Here is a 27,246-nt window from a genome sequence, read left to right on the forward strand (position 1 = left end):
TTTAAACTTTTAAACAAATGACGTCACAATGAAAAAAAATGGTGTCTGTAAAAATGTCACGGATATTTACCTCATAATTATCGCTGAATTATAAATTTTTTGTTACTGTCGCATTTTCTCTGATATGTTAGATGATAAATAATCGATCCAAATAAAGAAAGATTGAAAAAGTTTAAAAGGGTAAATATATGAAAAAGAAAATCTCTCCACTCCTTGATGTCTGCGATTTCTGCATTGCGACCCTTGTTATATTACCATGTTTCACCCGTGAAATCCCCTAAAAAATCCAGCTGCGGCCATTCACAGCTGTGTTTTGACACTCGGGGATACATGCTACATGGGGTTTTTGGATCAAAACAAGGTAAGTACGCGATAATATCGCGTTAAAGTCATGGCGTCTGTAATTCTGCTCTCGCGTGCTCTCACCTCCAGATAGTGTTTTGCAGTTTAATTTTTTTTTTTTTTAAATGCCCTTCTGTTCAAAAATTTTCTTCCCCCAGAAAATTGAGATTTTACGCTTTCAAATATCACACATGCATATCGGACAATTTTGAAATTTGGCCAAATTGCGGGTCCAGAGCAGAATGTCAAGTCACCTGAGTGTTTTTCGCCATACATCAAAAACAGGTATATGCCGGTTACCGGTTTCAAGGTTTACCGTGGTATGAAAACGTCATGATTTCAAAACCACTAAAATCTTACGTCAAACCGTAGTACGCAATTAGCTATTTTTAATGTCCCAAAAATGCAGCGAGAAACGGCTTGCTGCAGCAGCGCTCACCTCTCCCCCTCCAGTTGTTGTTTTGTCCTGTATCTGTCGGTGATACTATACCTGAGCCCTCGCTCCCTCAAAAAAGACAGTCGCTTGTATCGTATTAGTAATAGGTATTAGTATTTTGGCTACCGAAGAGAAACAGACGGCCGCAGCTTAGAGGAGGAAGGATATCCGACGCGCAAGCAATGCTTCCAACATGATTTCACGTTTACGTGACCTCATTCGTCACTTTTCACAAAATTTAAGGTAAGTAAATGCTGTCATGAACGTTTCCCACCAGCTACGATAGTTCACTCCAGCGTGTTTCATGTGTCTAGTGATGGTATAACAAATATTATAACCAGGGTTGCTCCGATCATGTTTTTTTGCTCCCGATCCGATCCCGATCGTTTTAGTTAGAGTATCTGCCGATCCCGATATTTCCCGATCCGATTGCTTTTTTTTTGCTCCCGATTCAATTCCAATCATTTAATAATTTTTCCCGGTCATATACATTTTGGCAATGCATTAAGAAAAAAATGAATAAAACTCGGACGAATATATACAATCAACATACAGTACATAAGTACTGTATTTGTTTATTATGACAATAAATCCTCAAGATGGCATTTACATTATTAACATTCTTTCTGTGAGAGGGATCCACGGATAGAAAGACTTGTAATTTTTAAAAGGATAAATGTGACTTTGTATATTGTGACTAAATATTGCCATCTAGTGTATTTGTTGAGCTTTCAGTAAATGATACTGTAGCCATTTAACTGTTCTGCCCAAATGCATGATGGGAAGTGCAACCATGACTGTGCGTAGTGGCACCAATTGATATATCTTCTCTGCGTTGGGAAATAACATAGGGTGTTAAGAAAAAGATCAATTACTACCTTTCTTCCCCACATTGCTTCCCACGATATTTCTAATCATAGGGAGAGGGATTGTAAGGCTTTAGCCAATTAAAAAAAGGCTCCAAAGGCTGCCAAAATTCACTCTACTCATTTTACGCTGCCTTTTCGCTCTATATATATATAGGTAAAATGGTGCCATTACAGATTGAACGTGACAATGCGTGAGTGGGTCGTGCAGCGCATGCGTTAACTGCGTTAAATATTTTAACGTGATAAATTTTTTTTTAAATTAATTACCGCCATTAACGGGATAAATTTGATAACCCTACCTTAAGCCTAAACTAAAGACTCTGGATGAGTGTAACATATTATGTCTGTAATGTTAAATAAGATTAGAAAACGATTTAATTAAAAATATATATAAATATTTTTTAAAAAAAGCATGTCCGATATTTTTTTGCCGATTCCGATACTTTGAAAATGACGTGATCGGACCAGATCGATCGGGACACCGATCGATCGGGACATCTCTAATTATAACGTAAGCTTGTTAACGAGGCTATTAACATGGCTAATTAGCATGTCAAGACTGCTAACTACAGGATTGGCCCGAATATAAGACGTTGTTTTTTGCATTGAAATAAGACTGAAAAAGTGGGAGCCTTCTTATATTCGGGGTGCAGACATTATACGCAGTCACGATGCTAGATGGCGCCAGATATCATTGAAGCGATGTTCTGTCATGACAGATATCAGCTACTCTCAAGTTTAACCAGTTTGCATTATTTTATTGCAATGTTTTTCCTTATTCAGATTTGTTTCAAGACTACAGTTACAGTTAGACTTCACTTTGATGGTTAATGCAGTTATTGCAATTTTGTTGTTTTATCACAATAGATTGGTTTATTTACATTTCAAAAACCAGAAGCCATTCATTTGCGAATGTGATTGCACTTTAGTTTACATATTTAAATGTTCAGATATTAAGATTTGAATGAGGCAAAATAACATGCTTTTTCTCTCAAAAAATTGTTATAATCATTTGTTTCAGATGTACTGTAATTATTTTCTGTCTAAAAATTTGGTGTTCAAAAAGTCTTTTCAAACTTGAGTCTTGAAAAAGAGGGGGTCCTCTTATAAGCAGGGCCGTCTTATGTTCGGGCCAATACGGTAGTTTTCTCGCTATTAGCTGGCTTCTGTAAAGTCTTCCGCCACTGTAAACATCTGTTCAAAATAGCATTCTCTCTGGTGACTTTCTGTGTTGTGAGGGTGGGTGTGAGGGGGGGGTCGTATAATGTGTAAATAATTATACTAGTCATACACACGCGCTCCGTCTCCGCTAATATTCAACTAATTAATATTAATAGTAGTAGTGGTATATTAACCCTGAAAAGGTGAACATTCCCGCATCACAATTTTGACAGAGAGAAATTTGTTGAAAATTAACAAGTCTCGAAAATTGTTGAGATGGAGCTTTAAAGTCAGTGAAGTGCCTGCAATATTTCAATTTAGAAGCGTTTTTAAATGAAAAATAGTTTTTAAAAAATTCTATTGTTTAGCAACTTGAGCTGTGGCAGCGTGCTAGTCTATAGGTTCTATTTTTTTTCCAATTGTATTTAAAATATTTAAGTTATTTAAGTTTTGTTATTGTATTTATTTTAATAACATTCATTAGAGCTGGGAATCTTTGGGCACCTAACGATTCGATTACGATTACGATTCAGAGGATCCGATTCGATTATAAAACGATTATTGATGCACCCCACTTTTTTTTTGTTTTTTTTTGTTTTGTACATCAGTTCCAAAATTGTTCAAAAATCCTCTCAGGCTAAACCAAACTACTATTTCAGTATCACGTTAACATATAGCAGTAAACAAATATACAAAAATAACAGTAAATAAAAAAACTCCAGTCCCCATTCTATATCAGCAGCTTTAAACTACTTTCAATTAATTTAATGTTGTGAATCAACCGTTAAAGTTGTCAAAATTGCTCCTGTTATTCCATAATTTCTCTTTTGTCTACTTTCAACATGTAAAAGTTTTAAAACTATTTTAAAGATAGATTCAAGTCAATATTTTACCGATTTAGGAGTATTTTAGATAAAAAGTTAATTAGGTTCGCTTGGAAGGTTCGCAACAACAGCCTTGCAGGGAAGTGTACTGCTTTAAGATAGTGGCTGTTACTAACGCCCGCATCTAGTTTTTTGTAGATGTGCTGGTAACGATACCGAAGCTATGTTGCATCTAGTCCTATATAAATGATATCTACCGTAACATAATGTGGCTTGTAGCAGCTTTTCGGCAGCAGTCAGGTTTTTTTTTTTTTTTTTTTTTAAATCTCGTGGCATGAGTTGAGCTAGAGCCGTGAGTTGAGCATTGGCGTTACCCGAGGGGCCGGGTAATGAGAAGCATGATGTTTAGCTACTCTCGCTCCGTCCCTAATTGCGTACCAAAGACCGCGCGGCGCGCTGAGTGTGTCGTACTTCTGCTTTACTTGGCATATTTCAATAATCGGAATTTGGATGTTTGTGAATCGTTCTCGAATCTTCCACGGCCGAATCGCGAATAATCTAAGAATCGGAAATTTTGCACACCTCTAACATTCATGTTGATATCCAATTTGCAAACTTGTTATGAAAAGTAAAAAATATCCTGTTCAATGAATTTTTTTAACCTATACATCTCAAAATAACACTTTTTTTTTTTTTTTTTTTTTTAAGATCTTAATTACAATCGATATCCTGTATATTATTTTCCTGAGCATTAGTTAGGACAGAGGCTGTTGTTGTTGTCTTTGAACAACAGCTGTCATTCTTTAAAAACTCCACCCAGTTTGTCAAGATAAGAGGAAGACACTCAAACAGGCTCCAACTGTGACGTGACTTAGAGGAACCCACAGTGCAGTTTCCTCCTTTGTGTGGTTTGCCTAATGAACCTGACAGCACTTAACGCGTACAGCATCCATGCCAACACTGGTTTAGACTCATCTGACAGGTTTTCAAACAAGCACATACAAGCTTTGTTCACATTTCTGTACCTCTGTCTGACTGATGAGCTGCTCCAGTCCAGTAATTTGAGTCCTGACTTGGTCCTCTTTGCTGATGAGGTAATGGATACTCTTTGCTAGCTTCTCCTGTGAGACGATAAATGAAGATGATTAAGTGGATTTTCAGGTGGCCTATTTACACATACAATGACGGGACACTTTATTCGACGATCTAACTTTGTCAAATATCTGTATACAATGTGTTCATACGGCACACAAAGAAATAACGCTGCGTTACTGCTCCAGTGGCCGAAACCTGACGCAGGGCCAACTGATACGCATTATTCACAGTTTTCCAACACAAAGGATCCACAGTCATGGGGGACAAACATCCAATATTAACATGCCTGCACTCAGCTGATAGAATTTCACAAAGATTCTGTCCACAAGTTAAAAGCAGTGGTGGATGAAGTAGTCACTTTTTTTGTTTTACTTAAGAAAAAGTACAGCCACAGGTGCAAAAAAAAAAAAAAAAAAAAAACTGAAGTACAAGTATTTAAGAAAAAAAAAACTCAAGTACAAGAGTACTTGCTTTAAAATTTACTTCACAAGTAAAAAGTGAAAGTATTTTTTCCTGATGACATTTTTTTATATTCATATAGGGATCTGATTCAGTTTTCAAAAGAACCAGAGAATTAACTGATTGCTCAGTTTTATTTAATAAAACTGCAGAATGGAAAAACACGAGCAATAAAACTGAATGCACTGAAAAAAAGCTTAACAGCTCAAAAACTCCAAACTTTAGCTTCATGGCGGATTGCAAGCAACTATCAGGTGCATACCGCCAATTGTTCTACAAGAGTGTGCAGCACCCATCGAAAGTCGTGTTGCTCTCACTGTTGGTTTTTATTGCCATTGGTCAATATCTTGCTTGTACTCGTGTTGCTGCCTCTAATGCTCAATTACGGTTTAATAGCACAGGGCTTAACGACCTCCGTGAAGTTGGCCCCCCAACAGACGCAAATTTATATCAAAATGATGTCAATCGTTTGTGCATGTTTGTGCTTGTTTGTGCTGTAAAAAGTTGTGTTTGTGCGGCTATCGTTCTTAAGATATTTACAGTTATTTTATAAGTCAATCTGAGTTCAACCAGAACACCAATTTAATTAAAAATGGCTAAAACTGGTGTCAGTCATTTATGTCTTGCTTATGCTGTAAAAAGTTTTGAGGCTTTCTTTTTTTTAAATATATATATTGTGAGAATAATAGAGTGGTGACTTCACCCGCACCCCCAGCCAAACTATTAAAAAAACTGACTTATAGTCCCAAAAATACGGCACTACAAACTGGACCCAAAGGGGTGCCATTTGTTTGTGCTAGTTGTTGGGTCACCCCTCCATTATTGAGAGAATTGGTACGCGCCGTCAGCCGCAACAGAGGGGCTGCGATTGACGTCATCACTTGAAATTAACATCTCAATATCTATAAAACGATCACAGCACAAACGAAAAATTCTACACCACAAACGTAGCATAAACAAAGGGCACCATTTTGGGTCCATTTTGCAATAAATGAGGCCTGCGTGACATCATCACTTGAAATTAATATCTCTATATCTCAAACTTTTTACAGCACAATCCAGCACAAACAAAGCATAAACTATTGACACTATTTTTAGCCGTTTTTAATCAAAATGGGGGCTGGTTGACCTCAGATTGACCTGTAAAAGAATTGTAAATATCTTAAAAACAGTAGCAGCGCAAACAAACATTTTTACAGAACAGATGTAGCACAAACGATTGAAATCATTTTTATATAAATTTGCGTCTGATGGAGGGCCAACTTCATAGAGGTACAGTAACGAAGTACTTAGTTACATTCCTCCACTGGTTAAAACCCATCTTGTGTTTCGCGCTATACCGTCCAATGTCCCTTAGCTGAATCAAGGTTCACGTTTCAATTCCCAAATATACAGTAAGTCGCATTTTGGGGGGAAATTTACTTGATAAAATCCAAAGCATAGAACAGATATGTCATCTTGAAAGGCAATTTAAAATAAAATTACAATACAGAACAACCTGCTGAATAAGTGTACAGTCTGATAATATTACATAATGCATGAACAATGAAATGCGAACGTGGCCGGTATGTTCACGTAGCATAGCTATTAAGAATTATTTAGATAACTATAGCATATAGAACATGCTAACAAGTTTACCAAACCATCAGTGTCACCCCAAAACACCCAAATAACATGTGAAATGATACAATAATGTGTTAATAATTTCACACATAAGTCGCTCCTGAGTACAAGTCGTGCCCCCAGCCAAACTATGAAAAAGAATGACTTATAGTCCCAAAAATACGGTACTACAAAATGGACCTGAAGGGGTGCCATTCGTTTGTGCTAGTTGTTGGGTCACCCCTCCACTATTGAGAGAATTGGTATGCGCCGTCGGCCGCGACAGATGGGCTGCGATTGACTTCATCACTTGAAATTAACATCTCAATATCTATAAAACGATCACAGCACAAACGAAAAATTTTACAGCACAAACGTAGCATAGACAAATGGCACCATATCGGGTCCATTTTGCAATTAATTAGGGCACTTGAAATTAATATCTCTATATCTCAAACTTTTTACAGCACAATCCAGCACAAACAAAGCATAAACTATTGACACTAATTTTAGCCGTTTTTAATCAAAATGGGGGGCTGGTTGACCTCGGATTGATATATCTTAAAATGGTAGCAGCGCAAACAAAAGTTTTTACAGAACAAATGTAGCACAAACAATTGATATCATTTCTTTATATAAATTTGTCTCTGATGGAGGGGCAACTTCATGGAGGTACAGTAACAAAGTAGTTCGTTACATTCCACCATTGGTTAAAACCAGTGTTGTTAATAACGGCGTTACAATATAACGGCGTTACAATATAACGGTGTTACTAACGGCGTTATTTTTTTCCAGTAGTGAGTAATCTAATTAATTACTTTTCTCAGCTTGGCAACACCGTTACCGTTACTGAGGCGGGAAAGGCGTGCGTTACTAAGTTGGTTGAAAAAAAACAGTCAGAGAGACGGACTCACGGAGACGAAAGAGCAGAGCAGGAGTGGGGAAGACGCCGTTGCAAACGCGATGCTAGGTGGCTCCAATAATACCTGACTGCAGCCTACAAACTACGCCCACATGATACGGTAGATATCACATATTATAGAACTAGATGCAAATGATAGACACGGCTGCATTGGCAACATGTTTTAAGGACTACATGCGTTAGTAAACAGCCGCCATCTTAAAGCAGTAGACCTCTCAGGAAGGCTCTGTTGTAGAGATCCTTCCTAGCGAACCTTTTTTTTTTTTTTAAATCTAAAATGGGCCTAAATCGGCAACATCTTGACTTAAATCTATCTTTAAATGATGAAACAGTTTTAAAACTTACACATGTTGAAAGCAGACAGAAGGGAACTAATGCAATAGCGGGAGCAACTTTAACAACTTTAACGGTTGATTCAAAGTTTAAATGACTTCCACACATAGCAAAGGTTACTATCTAGTTATCGTAATACCCTTGTGTCTAGTTAAGTGGAGAGTAAAGAATTGGGCTAGGGCCAACTGTCCCAAAAAATCTTTAAACTTCACATTGTGTGACCTTTTTTTTTTTTTTTTTTTTTTTTGAGGGAAAAAAAACATGAAAATTATCAATAGTTACTTTGCCAAGTAACTAATTACTCTTAAATTCAGGTAACTGAGTTACTAACGCAATTACTTTTTGGGAGAAGTAATTTCTAACTGTAATTAATTACTTTTTTAAAGTAAGATTAACAACACTGGTTAAAACCCATCTTGTGTTTCGCGCTATACCGTCCAATGTCCCTTAGTTGAATCAAGGTTCACATTTCAATTCCCAAATATATTCCCTCAATTTTGAAATAATCCGAAAACAAAGGGATGTATTGTATCTAACAAAATGATTGCAAAAACACAGTATTTTATATCAATTTTATGCTTGCCTTTTTTGTGTTCTAATATGTTAACATTGTGCTTTAATAGGTTTCAATGCTTTTAAAGCGCATGGCCTGAAAATACTATGCATGTTCCCCACCTCCTGTGTTAAAACCATTGAACCTGTGCTCCTGGTTCTTCTTGTCATCTTCTTTGAAGTGAAGCTAACCACACAGAAAAAATGTTTATTTGAGAATAAACCTTGTGTGAATTCCTTACCTTGAGGATCTTGTAAGCATTGCTCATGGAAGTGACTTTGTGGTTGGCGTGTGTGCCTCCTAACTTGCACAGGTGGCACACAGGCCGCCGGCACACTTCGCAGTACATGTTCACCTTCTCCATCTCGTGCTCGGGACACATCAGCACCTGCGAAATGAGACAGGATATAAATATGTAAAATACGTATGGCGAAAAACACAGACAAGACTAAAAAAGCAGATTCTGCTCTTGCACTCTTCTTTAAAAGAAACTATTGTATTTTAAGCAAAAACAACTGTTGTGTTTGATATATGTCTGTATGCTGCCATAGCAGATTCATGGCGCACTAAGCCCCCAAACTATTTTTAATTTGTCCGTTTTACCCTGAAAACCCCTGTTTACAGACGTCGCGCAACCGCTTTTGTTTCAACCTAGCCATTAAAAGAAGGTAAGTAATCGTATTTATTATTCGAAATGTCTGTCATTTTTAGCTTTGAATCATTAATTGATGTCTAATATTTAGTTAAAAAAATAATAATAATGATTATTTACTCGCATATTTTAAACTTTTAAACGAATGACGTCACGAAAAAATTGGCGTCTGTAAAAAAGTCAAGGATATCTACCTCAGCTATGGCTTAATTGTATTTTTTTTTTTTTTGTTACTGTCGCATTTTTCCCAATATTTTAGATGATAAATATTCGATCCAAACAAAGAAAAGTTGAAATATAACGTTTAAAAGGGTAAATTTATGAAAAAGAAAATCTCAATCACTCCTTGTTGTCTGCGATTTCTGCATCGCGACCCTTGTTATATCACCATTTTTCACCCATAAAATCCCCCAAAAATCCAGCTGTGGCCATTCCCAGCTATGTCTTGACACTTGGTGATACGTGCTACATGGAGTTTTTGGATCAAAACAAGGTAAGTACGTGTTAATATCTCATTAAATCGTGTCGTCTTTAATTCTGCTCTCGCATCCATTTATGGTTTTGCTGTTTAATTTTTTTTTTCTTCCCCTAGAAAATTGACATTTTAAGCTTTCCAATGATGTATCTCGGACAATTTTGAAAGTTGGCCAAATGGGGGTCTCAGAGCGGAACTCCAAGTCACCAGAGTGTTTTCCGCCATATATAGAGAAAATTTGAAAAAAGATTTTAAAAGCACAAAGTTGAAGTGAAACAGGAAGAAGCCCATGACTTCAGGAAAATATTCAGAATAGTTTCCTGATCCTGATATCTTAAAATAGAAACTGAATTTAGCATTCAACAAACACAAAAAGAGAAGTAATTTCTTGCACGCAGCTTGGTTTTAGAAGAATATTTAGGAGAAACAAGCATTTGACAGAAAAAAGTCAATGTGAATAAAAACATTAGCAATTGACATTTGGAAAAGAAAAAAGAAAAAAAATTAATTACCGTATTTTCTGCACCATAAGGTGCACCTAAAAGCCTTCAATATTTTCAAAAGCCTTACAATCCAATGCGCCTTATTTATGGATCAATATTAGTTCATCATGGCATGGCATACCCTTTAACACAGCTTTATCTCGTGGATACATAATGCAACCCTAGCGTTTCCCCTACATAGGAATTATTGTGGCGGGCCGCCACACCAAAATAAAAGCCGCCACGACTTGAGGAACAGGGGGACCATCTTGCAGTATGCCTCACATTGACTATAAATGGACCATCTATTACTGATTTCTGATTACTGAATTTTGATGGTTATTTACATCTGTAGAGCTGCAATGCATGCTAGGAGGCATGTTTGACAACAACTGTGTTGACAGCAGGTGGCAGCAAAGGTTGACTGTCTCCCCCAAGAGAGCAGTTATTGCCAAATGAAGCTTCTTGAAGCAATGAAGCTTTGCAGCCAATTGGTTCAAAGCTTCATGGTGGCTCATTTGGTCTTATGACAGTCATATGATGGCGCTGTCAAATAAAATGTAACCGGTTATTATCTTTTGGTGTAAATATCCCATAATACAGTGAGGACAGCTGTGGCTTATAGTTCAGTGCGGCTTATCTGTGAACAAGTTTCGTTATCGTGTCAAATTTGATGGGTGGCGGCTTATAGTCAGGTCCGCCTTATAGTGCGAAAATTACGGTAATTTCCTATTTAGCCAGGGCTTTATCACTATTTTGTTACATCTTAAAGCATTAGAGAACTATCACCCAAAAAAATGAATGAATAAACAAAAAACAAAATAAATTAATGGCAGAACTTACCTTTGGCCTAAAGTTGGTGGTGGGCCCCACATACTCGTGCTGTGCCTTGGGTGTGCCCCAGGGGTGGTGGATCTTGAAGCACTCATTGCAGTAGCTGGCCTTGCAGTCCATGCAGCTCTTGGTGGCTTCTTGTTGCTGCGGGGGTTTGCAGATGTTGCACATGATGGCGACAGCGGCGCGGGCCGCTTGCCGGTAGCGCTCCACGATGCTCTCTAGAGTGAAGTTGCGAAAAAGCATGCTGATGCCGCGCTCGCCCAGGTCGATGTCGTGCTGACAGCCTGGACATGCGATAGTGGTGACCCGGGGTGTCACGGATCCTCGCCGCCAGCCCGGGGACGCAATAGATCCTGGGAGGAAGGAAGGACATCGAATGAGAAAACATCATGAGGAGCTTCACATCAAAGCCTTAGTTGTCTATTTAGCATTTTGTCTGAGGCCCTTAATGTGAATACCGTATTTCCTCAAACTGTGGCCAAATAACATTCTCCCCAAGGAACAACAGTAAGGCTGCAACTACAAATCGATTAATAAATTTATTGCCAACGAATTTGATAATAATGTGAGGCTACGTGCGCGCCAGTGATTAGAGCAAGAGAGAGGGATTTTACTGCTAGTCTGCTACACTCTGGTTGCGTTGCCGAAGCAATAACTTTACGAAGTGTCGAGAATTAGATTTGTCTATTGTGTTGTTAGATCCAGTGTGCCTCTGTATGAGGTGAAGACGTTACTACCTAGCACGGAGTGCTAAGCTTGTTAGCGATTATGCTAATCAGTGTCTTAGGTGTCCATTTGTATTGTTTTGGAGAAGCATGTTAGCACTTGAGTTATTGTTAGATATGGTAAAGTTGTCTAATTTCTTTTTAAAAGAAACCACACACATAAACCTATTCATATAACAGCTCAGTGTCTCCTTTCAACAAAAGCACCCATTCAAACTGTATGTTGTCATACAAAAGCGAGTGCTTTGAAATTATTTTTATATTTCATACTCAGAACCTTTATTATTGTTTTTGTAGGTAAATCAGGCAGCTGTAATAAAATATGTTTTTTGAAGGAAATAATCATCCATTTTGTCTTCTTTGTTACTTACAACATGCCGAAATCAACTTCAAGTTAAATTATGAAGGTAATCGGAAAAAAAGTGACACTAATCCGATTAATCGATTAATTAATCTTCCAATTAATTCATTATAAAAATAATCGGTAGTTGCAGCCCTAAACAATAGACATGTAAACTGTCTCAAGCAGAATTTTAAACCCAGTCCTTACACATTGTATAGACAATTTTACATCATGTGGTGACTGTCTCTAATACAATTAGTCTAACACTCCCAAATTGACACTCTACAACTTTGCCTTGATCTAAAGCTTGATCTTTTTCCTCTTTTCGCGTCAGGATTATTGAATTGAAGGATTTATTGGGAAAAAAAAAAACATTAGTAAAATCTAAATAATGCTATTCAACCAATACGTTTGAATGCAAATATAGGCCTAGAATATTGCGTCAAATTAATTCCAGTCTCTCAATTCAAATGTCAAACTCATCTTATTTGTGAGGTGAAACTTTGTATTATCAATATTATACAGTATATTGTAATTTTGATGATTTTATCTTACAGCCCAAAAAATTGTTAATACATTACTCAGGTTAGAATTCTCTTTTTTTTCCCCTGCACTTAATGAATCTATGCAAGAAAACTCTTTGAAAAACAGAACTGATCATTTACCTTATCACCAATATTTAAACTTACTGAGAAGCACCTGTATGTACGTTGTAGAAACGTGTAAAAATGAACGCCCACCACAATAACAAATACCTTACCTTGCTCATCTGGAGTTGAGAATGAGGAAATACAGTAACTACTTTACAGAAATAAACTAACAAGCCGCTTGAAAAATCTACGTAACATAAGTGCAATATTAAAAGGTCTTTCATTTTATGGTTGTGGTCAGCATTTCAAACGATCACCAGAAAACATTTTGGTAAATTAACGGCATGAATCGTTTTTATCATATATGTACAATAGTAGAGAAGTATGATCACAAACAGGGCCTCAGAATATTGTCTTAACATTGTGCTTTGCATATCCACAGTGACTATCGACTACTATTCCCCACAGACGTGGATGCATGTAACAGAAGCACAACACAATGCATCATATCAAGCAGCTGTCAGTCATGTGTCCAGAAGGAGGAACCACCTTAGGACCACTGTGGCTCGTCTGGGAGAACAACCACAAGCAGTCAAGTTAAGTACACATTGCAATTCATTCAACATTCACAACAGTGGTACACAGCAAGTGCCGAGAGTGAGCTGGACTAGAGGACAATGTTGGAATGCCTTTAAAGGCAATGGAACCCCCAAATTCAGAGTAAGCCAAACTCTAGTGAAATTAAAGAGCAAAAACATTACATTTTACTTTTCTGGCTATTTTTTCTAAATACTTTTTGTGTGGCGCGACCAAAGTAGTAAATTACTTTAAACACCACCGATAAAGTTAACCCTTTAACACCAAACGTGTCGGCGGGCGACATGTTTACACATATCATCTTTGAAGACGCGTCACGCTGTAATTACGTCACCCACGTGCCGCTGGTTGATCTCATTTGAAAGTACTCCAGATTTTACTTGAAGTCAATCGACCAAGTAAAACGGGAGATAATGTCAGTTGAGTTTTATAGTTTTATTGCCCTCATAAATAAACATTAAAACGCTGCATGGACCATCTGTTTATGTCCATATTTCCATAATTTCTTGTCCTTTTTAAAACCGAAAGCACCACGAAATACTATATATCCACGGAGCCATTGTGAGTTCACAAAGGACGGACGTAATTTAAACATTTTTAATAAATTGCCGAGCGAGGCACCACTGAAGGAGAGGGAGGCAAGGCAGCGAGAGACTACCGGTTGGATTGAGCAAGCAACTTTAAAACGTGCGGAATGAATCGAACACTAAATTTAGCACAAGCTAATGCATTATTACATTAACTCGAGGAAGAAGACCAAGCTTCAAAACGTTTCATTGAGCATGTTGTCAATGGGACATCAATATTACAAATTTTGACCAAAAAAAAATGGGGATTTTTTTTTTTTTGTCTTTTGGGGTTCAAAATGTTAATTATAATTGGTCAGTGAAGAAAACAACAGTTTGGACATGAAGATTATGGTGTCCTGAAAAAAGGGACCCAACCAGACCATTGTCCATTGGCGACATTTTTTTCTTTGAAATATTAAAGGTAACATCAAAGGCATTCAAATTCGGACAAATTAGGCTCAGATGTTAAAGGGTTGATAAAACTTTTATGATGGTGGGAAATTACTTTTCTTGGCAATATTTCTTACAGTTAAGGTTTGAAAAGACCATTTCTACACCCTTGTCAGGTGATGATGAATGCAGGTGGTGTTGCTTTACTTTAGTCCAGTTTTGCATATACAGTGGTACCTCGACATATGATCCTTTCGACATCCAATGTAAAATTTGACTCGTCATTTGTCTCGACATTTAACAACATTGTCGAAATACGACGATTTAGAACAGATTCGCAGTTTCATTCTTTTCCCGCAAGACAGCGGCACGGTGGATTTTCTTATGAGAGAAATCAACATTCCCCAAGAAGTCCCAAGAAGGCTAGTGCAGGTGGTGAAAAAAAAAAGGGAAAAGGTGACGCTCACCACTGAAATTACGAAGAAATGATGTAATATGTCCACTATCTCGACGGCCCTCCTCCAACCGCCGTTCGCCAGTCTTTATAAGTTAAGGTGACAATTAACTCGAGTAATTCGATTAGAAAAAAAGATTCAAATTAAATTTTGCTGCTTCAATTATGAGTTAAAGTGGCGTTATAATGGTTTGTTTTGAAAGTGTTTCCATTTGGTTTTATTGATTTAGATAGATACACTGCCCTCTAGTGGCAACAGCGAATATGACATAACTAATTTCACATGGCTGAACCCAGCTGCTCCCTGTTAAGACCAACATAAGCAAAATTTTGTTTGAGCTAATGCTTTTTTTAATGCATTCGTAATTTAGTTTACAGGTCTATTTAACTATTTTTGTATATGTGTTTGAAGAAAAAAAAAAGCTAGCATTTAAGCTAGCGGACTTTTGCTATTTAAGTTAGCCAATTGTTTTTTTGTTGTACTTAGATCCTCATTTATTTTTTTCTACGTTTGAGGCTCAGCACAAGCGTTTTCTATGTTCCTTAACCGATTATTCAAACTACTTTATCAATTAATCGACTACTAAAATAATCGATAGCTGCAAACTTAGTGACAATAATCATTATTCTAACATCGGCAAGGAAGTCGCCAGCTTTGTCACGTTGTTAATCATTTATTTCAGAACTTGTGCAACACAACACGTCTACTGTCCGCTGCAGCTGACGCCAACAACAACAGAACATGAAAAGAAAGTAAAACTTTTCCACAGCTCTCTCACGTTATCGTCAGTCACAGAGCGTTCAGGAACAGCATGTAAAACACAACCGCCACATAACAACCAGAATATTAAATGGTACTGTATTTGTATTTGTACCTGCAGTATTTATGAAGGATTTAGCGTAGCTTTTTGTGCTGTGGAACAAATTGATCGAATTATAATGTATTCTTATGGGAAAATCCCGCTCGACTTACAACCCAGGCCCTGTAACGAATTAAATTCGTATGTAGAGGTACCACTGTACTTGGCTATTTAAGCTCTATTTCCACGTTTCTTCAATTGCAACATTTAAGTATCACTTCAACATTATGTTCTGTTAAAAAAAAGTGACTTGAATGTTCCATGTTCAGTTAAAAGATTTTATGGTGGCAATAATTTTGATTTCCTGTATTTCTAACTTGTAAAAAACGTCAACAACTATTGCGAAAGGTTTGTTTACCACTGTGTTTCAAATCGTCTGTCCATTTGTCACGTCAACACTTACTGTATTTCCACATATTCAACAAGTCCTCCTAAAGCGACATTTTTTCCACAATACTGTGCTTGTTACAGATGCAGCAGCATCTGAACAAGTGAGGTGCATACACACACAGCACGGACACTGAATCTGTGAGGGCGGACGTAAAAAAAAAAAAAAAAAAAGCACACTGTGAACACACTCAAAGCCAGCAAACTACAGTGACAACTCGGCAAACACAAATAGAAAAATAAAGACATTGACAAGAATATTGCTTCACGTTTTTGGGGCACAGGAGAAGTGAGGAGTGCTGGATTTATCTCAATATTTCCGCTTCTTTTCCGAGGACCTGAAAATTCAATCAAACACTCCTCAGGTGAGGAAAAAACACTAGGGAAGGGGGATTGGGACAACGCAGTGGGAAGAGCAACAAACGTGAACTACAGTATGTTGGGTGTGCAGATATTCAGTGCATGTTAGCGGTGAGCAAGGTTATGAAAGCATGATCATTTGGAATTGGGACCTCCGGATTAATGTGGCTATGAGTATACAAGCGCTAATCATGTCAACTCAATATGATGATGAGAATGACTTGGCTTCTATATGTCAAGTTATCTGGCCCTGCTGCTTGAGTAGGGATGATTCCAATGTTTTTTAATGACATGTCCGTCAGTAAAAAATAAATAAATAAAAAATATAAACATCCACAGACATGACTATTCGCAATGTAAAAGACATGGAAGAATCTTTGGATGTTCTAAATTTCTTTCCATAGGCTACTAACATCTGTTTAGCATGGGTGTAGCTCGACTTTTCCGAGCTGACGTCATGTTCTCCAGACACCAAATCGTACCATTTACAAAAAGTTATGGACAATTATATTTAGTTTAGAGTGAATTTTCCATATGAGCATACAATACACATTCCAGGTGAACTTTGGGTGACTTTTCTTTCCAACTGTTTAATGTTTCAGGATTTTACTTTCAGTACTCTTTAATGGGAGCTGAATGGCATTAACAGCAGGTGTTTGCACAACCAATACATTTCCTGATCCAATTTAAACAGGTAATAAAATATTCCCCTTCATCTTGTTGTTCTGTGAAGCCCTTCGGGATTCTTTTAGATGATTTAGGGCTATAAATAAATTCGACTTAAGTTCACTTGACTTCATATTTTTACATCGAGAAACCAAGACGACGCCTAAGAATTGGCTCACAGTACAGTAGGTCCTAAGTGTGAGGCTTCAAAAAAAGATTTAGTCAGAAGTAAATGGTTATCATTTCACACAGCAAGACTGTAAATTACAGAAAGGCAGAGAAGATAAAATCCTTGGAATGGTGTTTGTCAATTCATTCATCCAATGCAATTCTGCGCCAAGCGATTGGGAAGTTTTTCAGTGGTATGAAAAAGTATCTGAACCTTTTAGAATATCCACATTCCTATATAAAATCACCAAATGTGATCTAATCTTTGTCAATATCACACAGATGTAAAAACAGTGTCTGCTTTAACTAAAACTACCCAAACATTTATTGGTTTTCATATTTGAATGAGGATAGCATCCAAACAATGACAGAAGGGGACAAATAAGGACGTGAAGCCTCTGCCTAATGAGACTTGAAGAGCATTAAAAACAAATTTTACCAAACAATTTAGGTCAGGTGTGTGCCAATCACTGATGAATGGTTTAAAGCTGCCCTGCCCACTATAAAACTCACACCTGGTAAGAATTGTCTTGACGAGAAGCATTGTCTGATGTGCATCATGGCTCGAGCAAAAAAGCCGTCTGAAGACCTGCGATCAATGATTGTTGATTTGTATAAAGCTGGGAAAGGATACGAAACAATCTGTAAAAGTCTGGGTGGTCATCAAACGACAGTCAGAGAAGTTGTCTACCAAAGATGACGCCACAAGTTCAGCGCAGAATACTCAGGGGTAAAAAAGAACCCCAGAGTGTCTGCTAAAGACTATGGCCAAGTATGGTGTTTAATGTTCGCAAAAAGGCACTAGGACACTCCTCACAAGCAAAATATTTTGTGGACTGACGAAACCAGAGTTAAATTGTTTGGGAGTAACACACAACATCATGTGTGGAGCAAAAATGGAACAGCTCACAAAGATTACCACCTCATCTACAACATGAGCATGGTGGAGGGAGCATCATGATTTGGGGCTGTTTTTTTGCTGCCTCAGGGCCAGGACAACTTGCAATCATTAACGGAAAAATGAATTCAAAAGTATCAGGATGTTTTGCAAGAAAACCTGAGGCCGTCTGTCAAGACAGTTTAAACAAAAAGGGTATGGATGCTGCAACAAGACAATGATCCAAAACACAGATGTAAATCAACTTCAGAATGGTTTCTGAAGAACAAAATGCACATTCTGGAGTGGCCAAGTCAGACCCCATTGAGATGCTGTGGCATGACCTAAAGACAGCAATTAATGCCAGACATCCCAGGAATCTGCCTGAACTACAGCAGTTTTGTAGAGAAGAATAATCCTTATCGATGTGCCAGACTGATCTGCAGCTACAAGAAGTGTCTGGCTGAAATTATTGCTGCCAAAGGGTGGGGGCACAAAATAGTAAATGTGATGGTTCATTTACTTATTTCCCCCCCTTCTGTCATTGCTTGCATGCTATCCTCAATGAAATATGAAAACCTATAAATTTTTGGGTTGTTTCAGTTAAAGCAGACAGTTTTTTCATCTGTGTGATTTTGACAAAGATTGGATCACATTTGATGGTGATTTTCTGCAGAAATGGTAGTAATTCCGAAAGATTCAGATACAGTACTTTTTCATGCAACTGCACTTGGCAACAAAAAACCAAATTAGTTCACATTGGATATCTATAATTTTTTATCCTTATTAAAATTTTAAAAAAGTCATCACATGAAAAATGATCATCATCCCAAGAGCAATTAAATATTGTCAAATCCATCTCACAAACACTCACTTGACTTCGCTTTTGTTTTACTTGGCTTGCAGTTACAATTTTTCCTCAGCAAGCACTAAATGATTAGCAGCCGTTTTATGTATTTAACGCCATGAGGTGCCTCTCGGGTGATGCTAATTGGAGCGAACAGAGGGCCCTGAGGGCACCTCTGTCAATATAAAGAATAATCTGGGCAAGCCCAAACAGCATCGGGTTTGTTGGAGCCAAGTCTCCTCTGTTTCAACATAAACCCACTATTGTTGTTTGAGGGAGGATGTTCATTGCACTCATTTTAAGTGAACGGCAGGATAAAAAATGTTCGCATTGAAACCATGACCAGATTTCTATTAAAGTTTTAACCTGAAACTGCCTAATTGCCAGGGCCACAGAGAAGCTAGAAATGGCTTCATATTTGTGCTTGCTCGGCAGTTGTCATCAGCTTTGTAATGCAGCACGACCGCCTACACAAGTGGAGTGAAATATTAGCAACCGTGACTAACGACTATTCAAGTTTACGAGGTTGGCATTTTACCTCAGGGTTATTAAACAGCGATATTTCTTGTACTGGAGCATTTAGTGATATATTTATCGTTTCTCTTTTTCTGTCTAATAAGAAACATGTATCTAGGGATTCCTATAGCAGCAACAACGCAGATTCAATTATAACACAGTATAGTTGATTATTACCCTATGCTAACTGTAGAGGTGCAACAATCACATCTTCTCAAAATAAACATGTGCACAATTTGTATCTTTATACATTGGAAACTTAAAGACTCATTCCCATATAAATTTCGGACATTTTTTCCACATTTGTTTTAGAAACAGATTTGTTTGTTTCATCAGTTTTTCATCTGACATTGACAATACTAGAGATGTCTGGATTCGACCACGTGATCGGAAATCGGGCCAACTGCGCCATTTTTAAGTGGATTGGAATCGAGTGAAAGGATAGACTTTTTAATTTAAAAAAAAAAAAAATGCATTCATTGTAGTGCTGCACTGATTAATCAATTAACTTGAGTATTTGTATTTTTGGGACATAAAAATAGCTAATACTGTGGGGACGGCTTGACGGAATTTTTTTGCAGTTTTGAAACCTTTGAGACCTTTTCAGACCACACTATACCTTGAAACTGGTAATCGGCACGTGTCTAGTCACTTCCTGTCGATTTTGGTAGTGCTGCAACGATTAATCGAATAACTCGAGTAATTCCATTAGAAAAAAGCTTGCGATCAAATTTCGCTGCTTCGATTATTCGTTTAATTGGAGTCACGTTGTAATGGTTTGTTTTCAAAGTGTTTGCATTTAGTTTCATTAATTTGGGTCGATACACTGCCCTCTAGTGGGAACAGTGAATATGACATAAATTATTTAACATGGCTGAATCCAGCTGCTCCTTGTTAAGACCAACATAAGGTAAGTTTTTGTTTGAGCTAATGTTTTTTCATGCATTAGTAATTTACTTTATCATAACATTTAGCCATTTTTGGGGGGGATTATGTGTTTGAACAGTTTGTTGAGAGCATTGTCAAAAAACGTTAGCATTTTATAGCATTTAAGCTAGCGGACTTTTGCTATGCGAGTTAGCCAATTGTTTTTTTGTTGTACTTAAAACCTTATTTATTTTAACCCCGGGTATTTTTAATTTATTTTTAAATAAAACTGCAATTCTGCATAGTTTGAGGAAACAATCTGGGATTTTATTATAATCTTAGCAAGCCTAAATTTGACATCTCCTAAAATTGATTCTGCAACGCATTAAATGTTCCTAAACAGATTACTCGATTATTCGAACTAACAAGTTGATAGATTAATCGACTACTAAAATAATCGATAGCTGCAGCCCTAATCTATTCATTCATTTTCTGAGGCACTTATCCTCACGTGGGTCGCAGGGTTGCTGGAGCCTATCCCAGCAAATTATTGGGCAGTAGGCAGGGTACACCCTGAATTGGTTGCCAGCCAATTGCAGGGCACAAGGAGACGAACAACCATTCACGTACGGACAATTTAGAGTGTTCTATCAGTTTAATATGCATGCATGTTTTGGGATGTGGGAGGAAACCGGAATACCCAGAAAAAACCCACATAGGCACGGGGAGAACGTGCAAACTCCACACAGGAAGGTGGGAGGCCGGCCGGCCACTGTGCCGCCTTTAAGAAAATATATTTAAGTTTTTCTGCTTCATGCTCATACAGCATTTCTGTCTCCCTACTTTATAGCAATGAGACATTTTTGGCACCAAAGAGGGGAATGTCAATTTAGAGCATAATATTGTATGGCCTAAAGCTTAGACACCACTACAGGGTAAGCTAATGTCCATGTATTGCATGTCATTATAATTTTTATACTGCTAGTGATATTTCAGCAAGTTCAAATTTATTAAATTATGTTTACGTTACTGCTAAAGGAACAGAACTCAGTCGTAAAAATAGGACCCTCGGTATCTGACATAACTGTTGGGCCTCGGCAAAGGTCTTTGCTTAACGGTGGGATCTTTTTTTAATTGTGATGGGAGAGGCATGCCATTTTTTTTTTTTTTTTTTGCAAATGTCATTTGTTTTGTTACAAGCTACAAACTAAGTGACACTAATCACTTGTCAAAATGGTTTTAACTCCTATCTACTGTGAGTTTGCAGTTGTGTTTGGTAGGCTAAAAAAAGGGTGGGCAGTAGCAGAGAAATAGCACTCAAGCTAGGGTTTCACAAGGAGGGTCCACTGGCGACACTGTACTCACTACTACAGCTACTCAACAGCCGGAGGCCGCGTCTACCTCGACTTCCGAGCGACCTTCGCACTGTGGCTGTAAGTAATCAACAAAAGAGGTGACAATAAAATATGAAACAAACATGAATATGTGTGACTCAATCATGAAAACAGTCAGTGATAGCAGGCGGTAAAGAAATAAACATCACAGAGTGTAATGTAGGTGAGAGTAGAACACAAACAATTTTTAATAGTAAGCAGAGAGAGTATTCTCGACATTTACAGTGCAGTTAGTGTGTATGGAGAATATTTGCAGCGCTCAATTTTTTTCCATATTCCCTTATCAAATAATACAAATATTTATTAAATTGATTTTGAATTTAAGGTGATATAAGCACTAACAGTTGAGCAAAGAATAGGTAAAGAGCCTAAAGATCTAAGATTGCCTTTGCTGCCAAATGTGTAATTGAGCAAATACTGTGAATGTATATATATCTATTAAAGGTCGACCGACATATTGGCTGATGATACATCGGGCCATTATATGGACTCCCGCACCCACCCCGAAGATCGGTCCAGTGCGGCTTATTTGTTGATTTATATGGGTTAATAGGTAACACTTTATTTGACAGCGGTGTCATAAGACTGCCATAAGGCTGTCATAATTATGACATGATATTATCATGGGGATTACTGAATGCTTATGACAGATGTCATTAAGAGTCATCCGGCAAATTATGTCACCAACTCCATTTTTGTCCAGCTCGGATCTTTTAGATCCGTTTCAAAGGGAGATAATTTGACGGATGACACAAAATGACATCTGTCATATGCATTCATTAATGCTCATAGCAGTGTCATGTCATAATTATGATGGTTCTATGACAGTGCTATGGCGCCACTGTGAAATAAGGTGTTACCAAATTCCATAACTAGCAATGAATGAAACAACTAGAACAGTAACTGAAGAAATATTTAGCACAGAACATGAATTTTGATTTGTTATTTACATCTGTAGTGCTGCAATACATGCTAGGAGGCATGTTGGATGACAACAGTGTTGACAGCAGGTGGCAGCAGAGGTTGACTGTCTCCCCCAAGAGAACAGTGATAGCCAAATTGAAGCTTCTTGAAGCAATGAAGCTTTGCAGCCAATTGGTTCATGGTGGTTCATTTGGTCTTTTGACAGTCCGATGATGCCGCTGTCAAATAAAGTGTTACCGGATGATATATTTTAGTGTAAATATCTCATAATACAGTGAGGACAGCTGCGGCTTATAGTCCAGTTCGGCTTATCTATGAACAAATGCTGTTTTCATGTCAGATTTAGTGGGTGGCGGGCCTGTGGCTTATAGTCAAAGATTACGGTAATAGACGAACTTACAGTATGTTTGCTGCCACCTTATAAAAGGTTGACCGGCTATACCAGGCCGATATATGGGCTTCTCTCAAAATTGGCCGATATTATACGATAACTTAGGTTCACTGTTTGGGTGATGATCTTTGTATTTTGCACCACTTAACGGCCATTGTTACAAAAAGAAGTAGGAGAAGAAAAATGTCATATTTAATTACGCATTTATATAATGTTTCCATTGCCTTCATCATGAACCTGCTTTGATAAATTGGCCTCAAATATCAGCTTACAAATTCAGCTTTACACATCGCAATCGGCTGAAGTTATTCTTTTTTTTTAAACATCGGCCTTTAAAAATCCCATATCAGTCGACCTCTAATATATTTTTTTATTCTTTAACAAATTTGTCACGTCTTTATAGTTTGTGCTGCGTGTATGTGATTTTTGGGGGGGAAATAAATGCAAGTATTCTATCTTGGAATACAGCTGTAACATAAAATGTGGAAAAAAGTGCAGCGCTGTAATGCGTGGTATACAGTATATGCATTCAGAGGACACTTCAATAGGTACCTAATGTGTCATAAAATGTATCAAACTATCCTAATGGGATGTCATTCAAGGGAACAGGTGTACCAAATGATGTGTCCATGGAGTGCATCTTGAACACAATGTCCATGCAAAACAAGATTCACTTCACTACAAAATAAAATATCTAAATACCATTATTTGTAATTTCAGATAGCTTTAATAGCATCAGCAAGACATACACAGATATACCGGCAATCAGTCCGAATATTTTCTCTGGCAATCTAAAACAGCAAAGGCCAGATTATCCAGTGACCCTACAGTTATCCTGAGCCACCAACCTTTGGAGTGTGGTGCATTTAGAGTGGTTTTACCCTATCAGCCCTTTCACAAAAAAAACAATCGAAAATCAGAACTGTTCAATACTTATGATCGTGATTCTTGAGTGTGGTGGACTTTTTTGAAGTGCAGTAGAACAGTGTTGTTTTCGTCAACAATGACGAAAATATTTCCTCGACGAACAATTTTTTCATGACGATGACGACAGGATGACAAGTTAAAAACGTGGTTAGGGAGACTAGAACATCACGAGACAAATGCCAGTTTTTGTCTCACGAGATGACAACGAGATGTAAATGCGATATAGTTTCTGTCATATGTTCACATTGGGTGACATTTTCATGTTGTACATTGAGTAGAGTCGGGCGGTATACCGAAAATTTGTCTTTACCGGAATACTTAATGATGACCGACGTAATTTTGACCATGTCGGTAAATTCGGCATTTAATAAAACAAGAAAATATAGTCTTCACATCCCGCTTTGACTATGTGTTGTCCGGTTATGTTCATTTCCCTTTAAGAAAGCAGTCAGTGTACTTACATATGAAGTCAGGTGGTTATCAGGAACTCAAACAAACAGAAGCCCGGTAGGCTAATTCTAGCGGCTAACGCTACAAGTAAACGTGATGGAGTCGGGCTTAAGGGCGCTTTGGCAAACTTTCACCCGACATTAAGTAGACTCTTGGCGGCCTCCAGACAGGCTTTCACCCGCTTTCCTCCCTGGTTTTTACGACTTCAGGAGCGTGTGCTTTCAGTGCTTTCTACTTGTAGCCAGGCCAAAGGCTAACGCTAGCAGCTAAGAGCGGCTACAAATCAACGTGATGGAGTCGGATAGCGGCTCTAACCTTGTTGAAACGGCTGAACTTAATGAGTGGATTAGACACGGACTGCATCTAGTAATTAGTATGTCATGTTATTTTGTATCTCTGTTTGTGTGTGATTTCTTTGATATCTTCTGTGATGGTAAAGCATTTATCATAAATTATAATCCAACAGTGACCGTTTAATGGCCAAAGCTATGTTTCTGTATGTGCTTGCTTTACTCTGTGTCATTACTGCCATTATAAAATCTTAAATGTTTAATTGGCAAAAGAGCAATATAGCTTTAAAGTGTGTGTTTGTGGGGGGGGGGGGGGTGCATGTTTGTGCGTGCATGTATTAAAAAAATGCTCTGGAAAAAAAAAACTGAACCCTTGAAGTAAACACTTGTGTTGAGTAATTATGTCACAGCAGCCATTAACAATAGGTTGTCTGAAGTGTACTGTTAAAGCTGTTGTGTTACAATGACATGTTTGCACAGTCGTTGAATTGATTTTTATAATCTTGTACATTGTTCAAGTCATACAAGCTGTTATAAATGTTCATACTTGAATTCTTATAGTTTACAAGAAATTTTTGTATACTTGATGTTTAGACTGCATGTATGTTAAATATGTTACATTGAAAGATGGTAAATAAATCAACGAGAAACAGTTCATTTGTATTTCATGGATTGATTGAGATTTTCAAATGATATAACAGTCTGCTTCGGCGAATTTATCGTCATTTATCGTTATCGAGGTAAATCTGCTCAATTTACCGTGATACGTACTTAAGGCCATATCGCCCAGCCCTAACAGTGAGTAAGTCATCTTTCATCGTAGCAGTGTTTTTTGTGTCGTTTCAGTCATGTGAGATGTGCTGGGCCACGCTCTCATCTCCTCACCGGAGTATAGGATGTGTCTTAAGCTGGGCGGCGCTCCATCTTGCTTGTTTGGAAACATGATAAGATTTTTCTTATCTATCTGCAGCTGCTTTGCCTGAGCGATCATCAGACGCTAAATGTAACTCCTAGCATTAGCATAGCATTCACATTAGCATAAGCTTCAGAATGGCGAGCGTCCTCTTAAAACACTGGCCAGTCTAAAGCAGAGCTACTTGGCTTTTCTGGTCAGTAAGTCTATAGAAGAGCCAGTTGGCGAAATGGCATTTAGCTATTAGCCCACTTCAACTGTTTTGTTTGGTAAATGAGCAATTACCGGGAAATAAAGACAGTTTTGTAGACATTTACGTACTGGTGAGAAGGGACCATATTTTATTTCCGCCTGATCGTCAAAAAATAGAATTAAAAAAAAAAAAAAAAAAAAGGACACTAGTCGGAAAATAACTAAATGAAATAATTATATAATTTTTTAAAAATGAAAAAAAAAATGTCTTTATTCATGTGTATTGTTCGGCCTTTCGGTCTTTTGGCCACGTTCTTCCAATACTCGGTTTCGGAAAATAATTTTGCTTTCGGTACACCCATACTATTTAGTATTTGCGTAGAAATTTCCCACATGCAATATAGTATTTTTTATTTCCATCTCTATGATCCTTGCTTTTTACTTTCTAAAGCACATGTAAACTCCAATACACTGTATCAGCTCTAGAAGAAATGTATTTTGCTCTTTTGATGACACCACGAAATGTGTTCTAAAATCGAAAAATAAAGTTGGCATATTTTGACAGTTTGCGCAAAAAAAAAATCTAAATGAAACAGCTCTGTCAATATATTGACATCAATACTTTTAGCTCATCAATATCCTCCATGCGCAATGTATTGTCTGCTTCAGACATGAAATTGTGGAGAGTTTTGGCACAGCGAGGCCTGTCCCAGTTGCACACTGATAATTAATAAACAGCCAGCAGGTCTCCTTCCATTCTTCACCTTCCACTAATCCCTCATTCATTCCTTACGGGGCAGTCTGCATTGCCATGGCAACCGATCATTCGAGAGGTGCTGCCCGACTTGTTAACAGAAGTGGTAACAAGCCTGTAAATTGTAAACAAGATGGACTGTGTGTATTCGTAATCGTCTTATAAAACATAAATGCTGCAATTTATAATCCTCAATAGAATGTTTACAGCCTTCTAATGCTAGATGAATGCATTTGTTGATAGTTTACATATAGGGGAGTTGTCTGAACTCACACTGGGGTTTTGAGCCTGCTGGGAGATTTGCTTATTCAAAAGTGGAGGTTTTGGTTTCCTGTGTCAACACATTTGCCATAATAAACTTATTCGTCTTGAGTTGGAGTGTCAAGAGGAAGGCTGTCCCAGAGAGATTTTTTTTCAAGTTTTTTTTTTTTTTTTTTTTAATACTGTTCAGAAGAGGACCTCTCATTGCCATAGCAACCACTTGTAGTTGGGTCTCAGTGTTGTACACTGAGCGGCTGCAGTAGAGTGACGAGAGTAGAAATACACAACGCCCAAAGCTAAGCTATCATTCGCAATTTTTTTTTCCATGACCCTAATATGCTTGGCCAAAAAAAAAAAAAAAAAAGCAACTTTCACATACTTTTCTATTTTCGAGTCAAATTAGGACTTGTTTTATTGTGTAAACTACTTACGACTCTAATTTCCAAATACAAAAACTTTGATCTTTGAAGATTAATTTGCAAAAAATGAATC

General features: G+C 37.6%; 1 protein-coding gene across 3 annotated transcripts in view; it reads right to left on the minus strand.

Annotated features, from left to right (window-relative positions):
* trim36 (tripartite motif containing 36) overlaps window positions 1-27,246 on the minus strand; it is a 94,377-nt gene that overhangs the window by 46,046 nt on the left and 21,085 nt on the right. For 2 of the 3 annotated variants that reach the window (XM_057831305.1, XM_057831306.1), the window contains exons 3-6: window positions 21,624-21,689; window positions 11,049-11,395; window positions 8,838-8,984; window positions 4,658-4,753 (exon numbers count right to left, since the gene is read on the minus strand). In XM_057831305.1, coding sequence (XP_057687288.1) covers window positions 4,658-4,753; window positions 8,838-8,984; window positions 11,049-11,395; window positions 21,624-21,689 — 656 coding nt within the window. The remainder of the gene's footprint in view (window positions 1-4,657; window positions 4,754-8,837; window positions 8,985-11,048; window positions 11,396-21,623; window positions 21,690-27,246) is intronic. The other variant, XM_057831307.1, reaches the window with a different exon arrangement.

This window comes from Corythoichthys intestinalis, chromosome 3 (genome assembly GCF_030265065.1).
Source record: "Corythoichthys intestinalis isolate RoL2023-P3 chromosome 3, ASM3026506v1, whole genome shotgun sequence".
In the NCBI taxonomy this organism is placed as follows: domain Eukaryota; kingdom Metazoa; phylum Chordata; class Actinopteri; order Syngnathiformes; family Syngnathidae; genus Corythoichthys; species Corythoichthys intestinalis.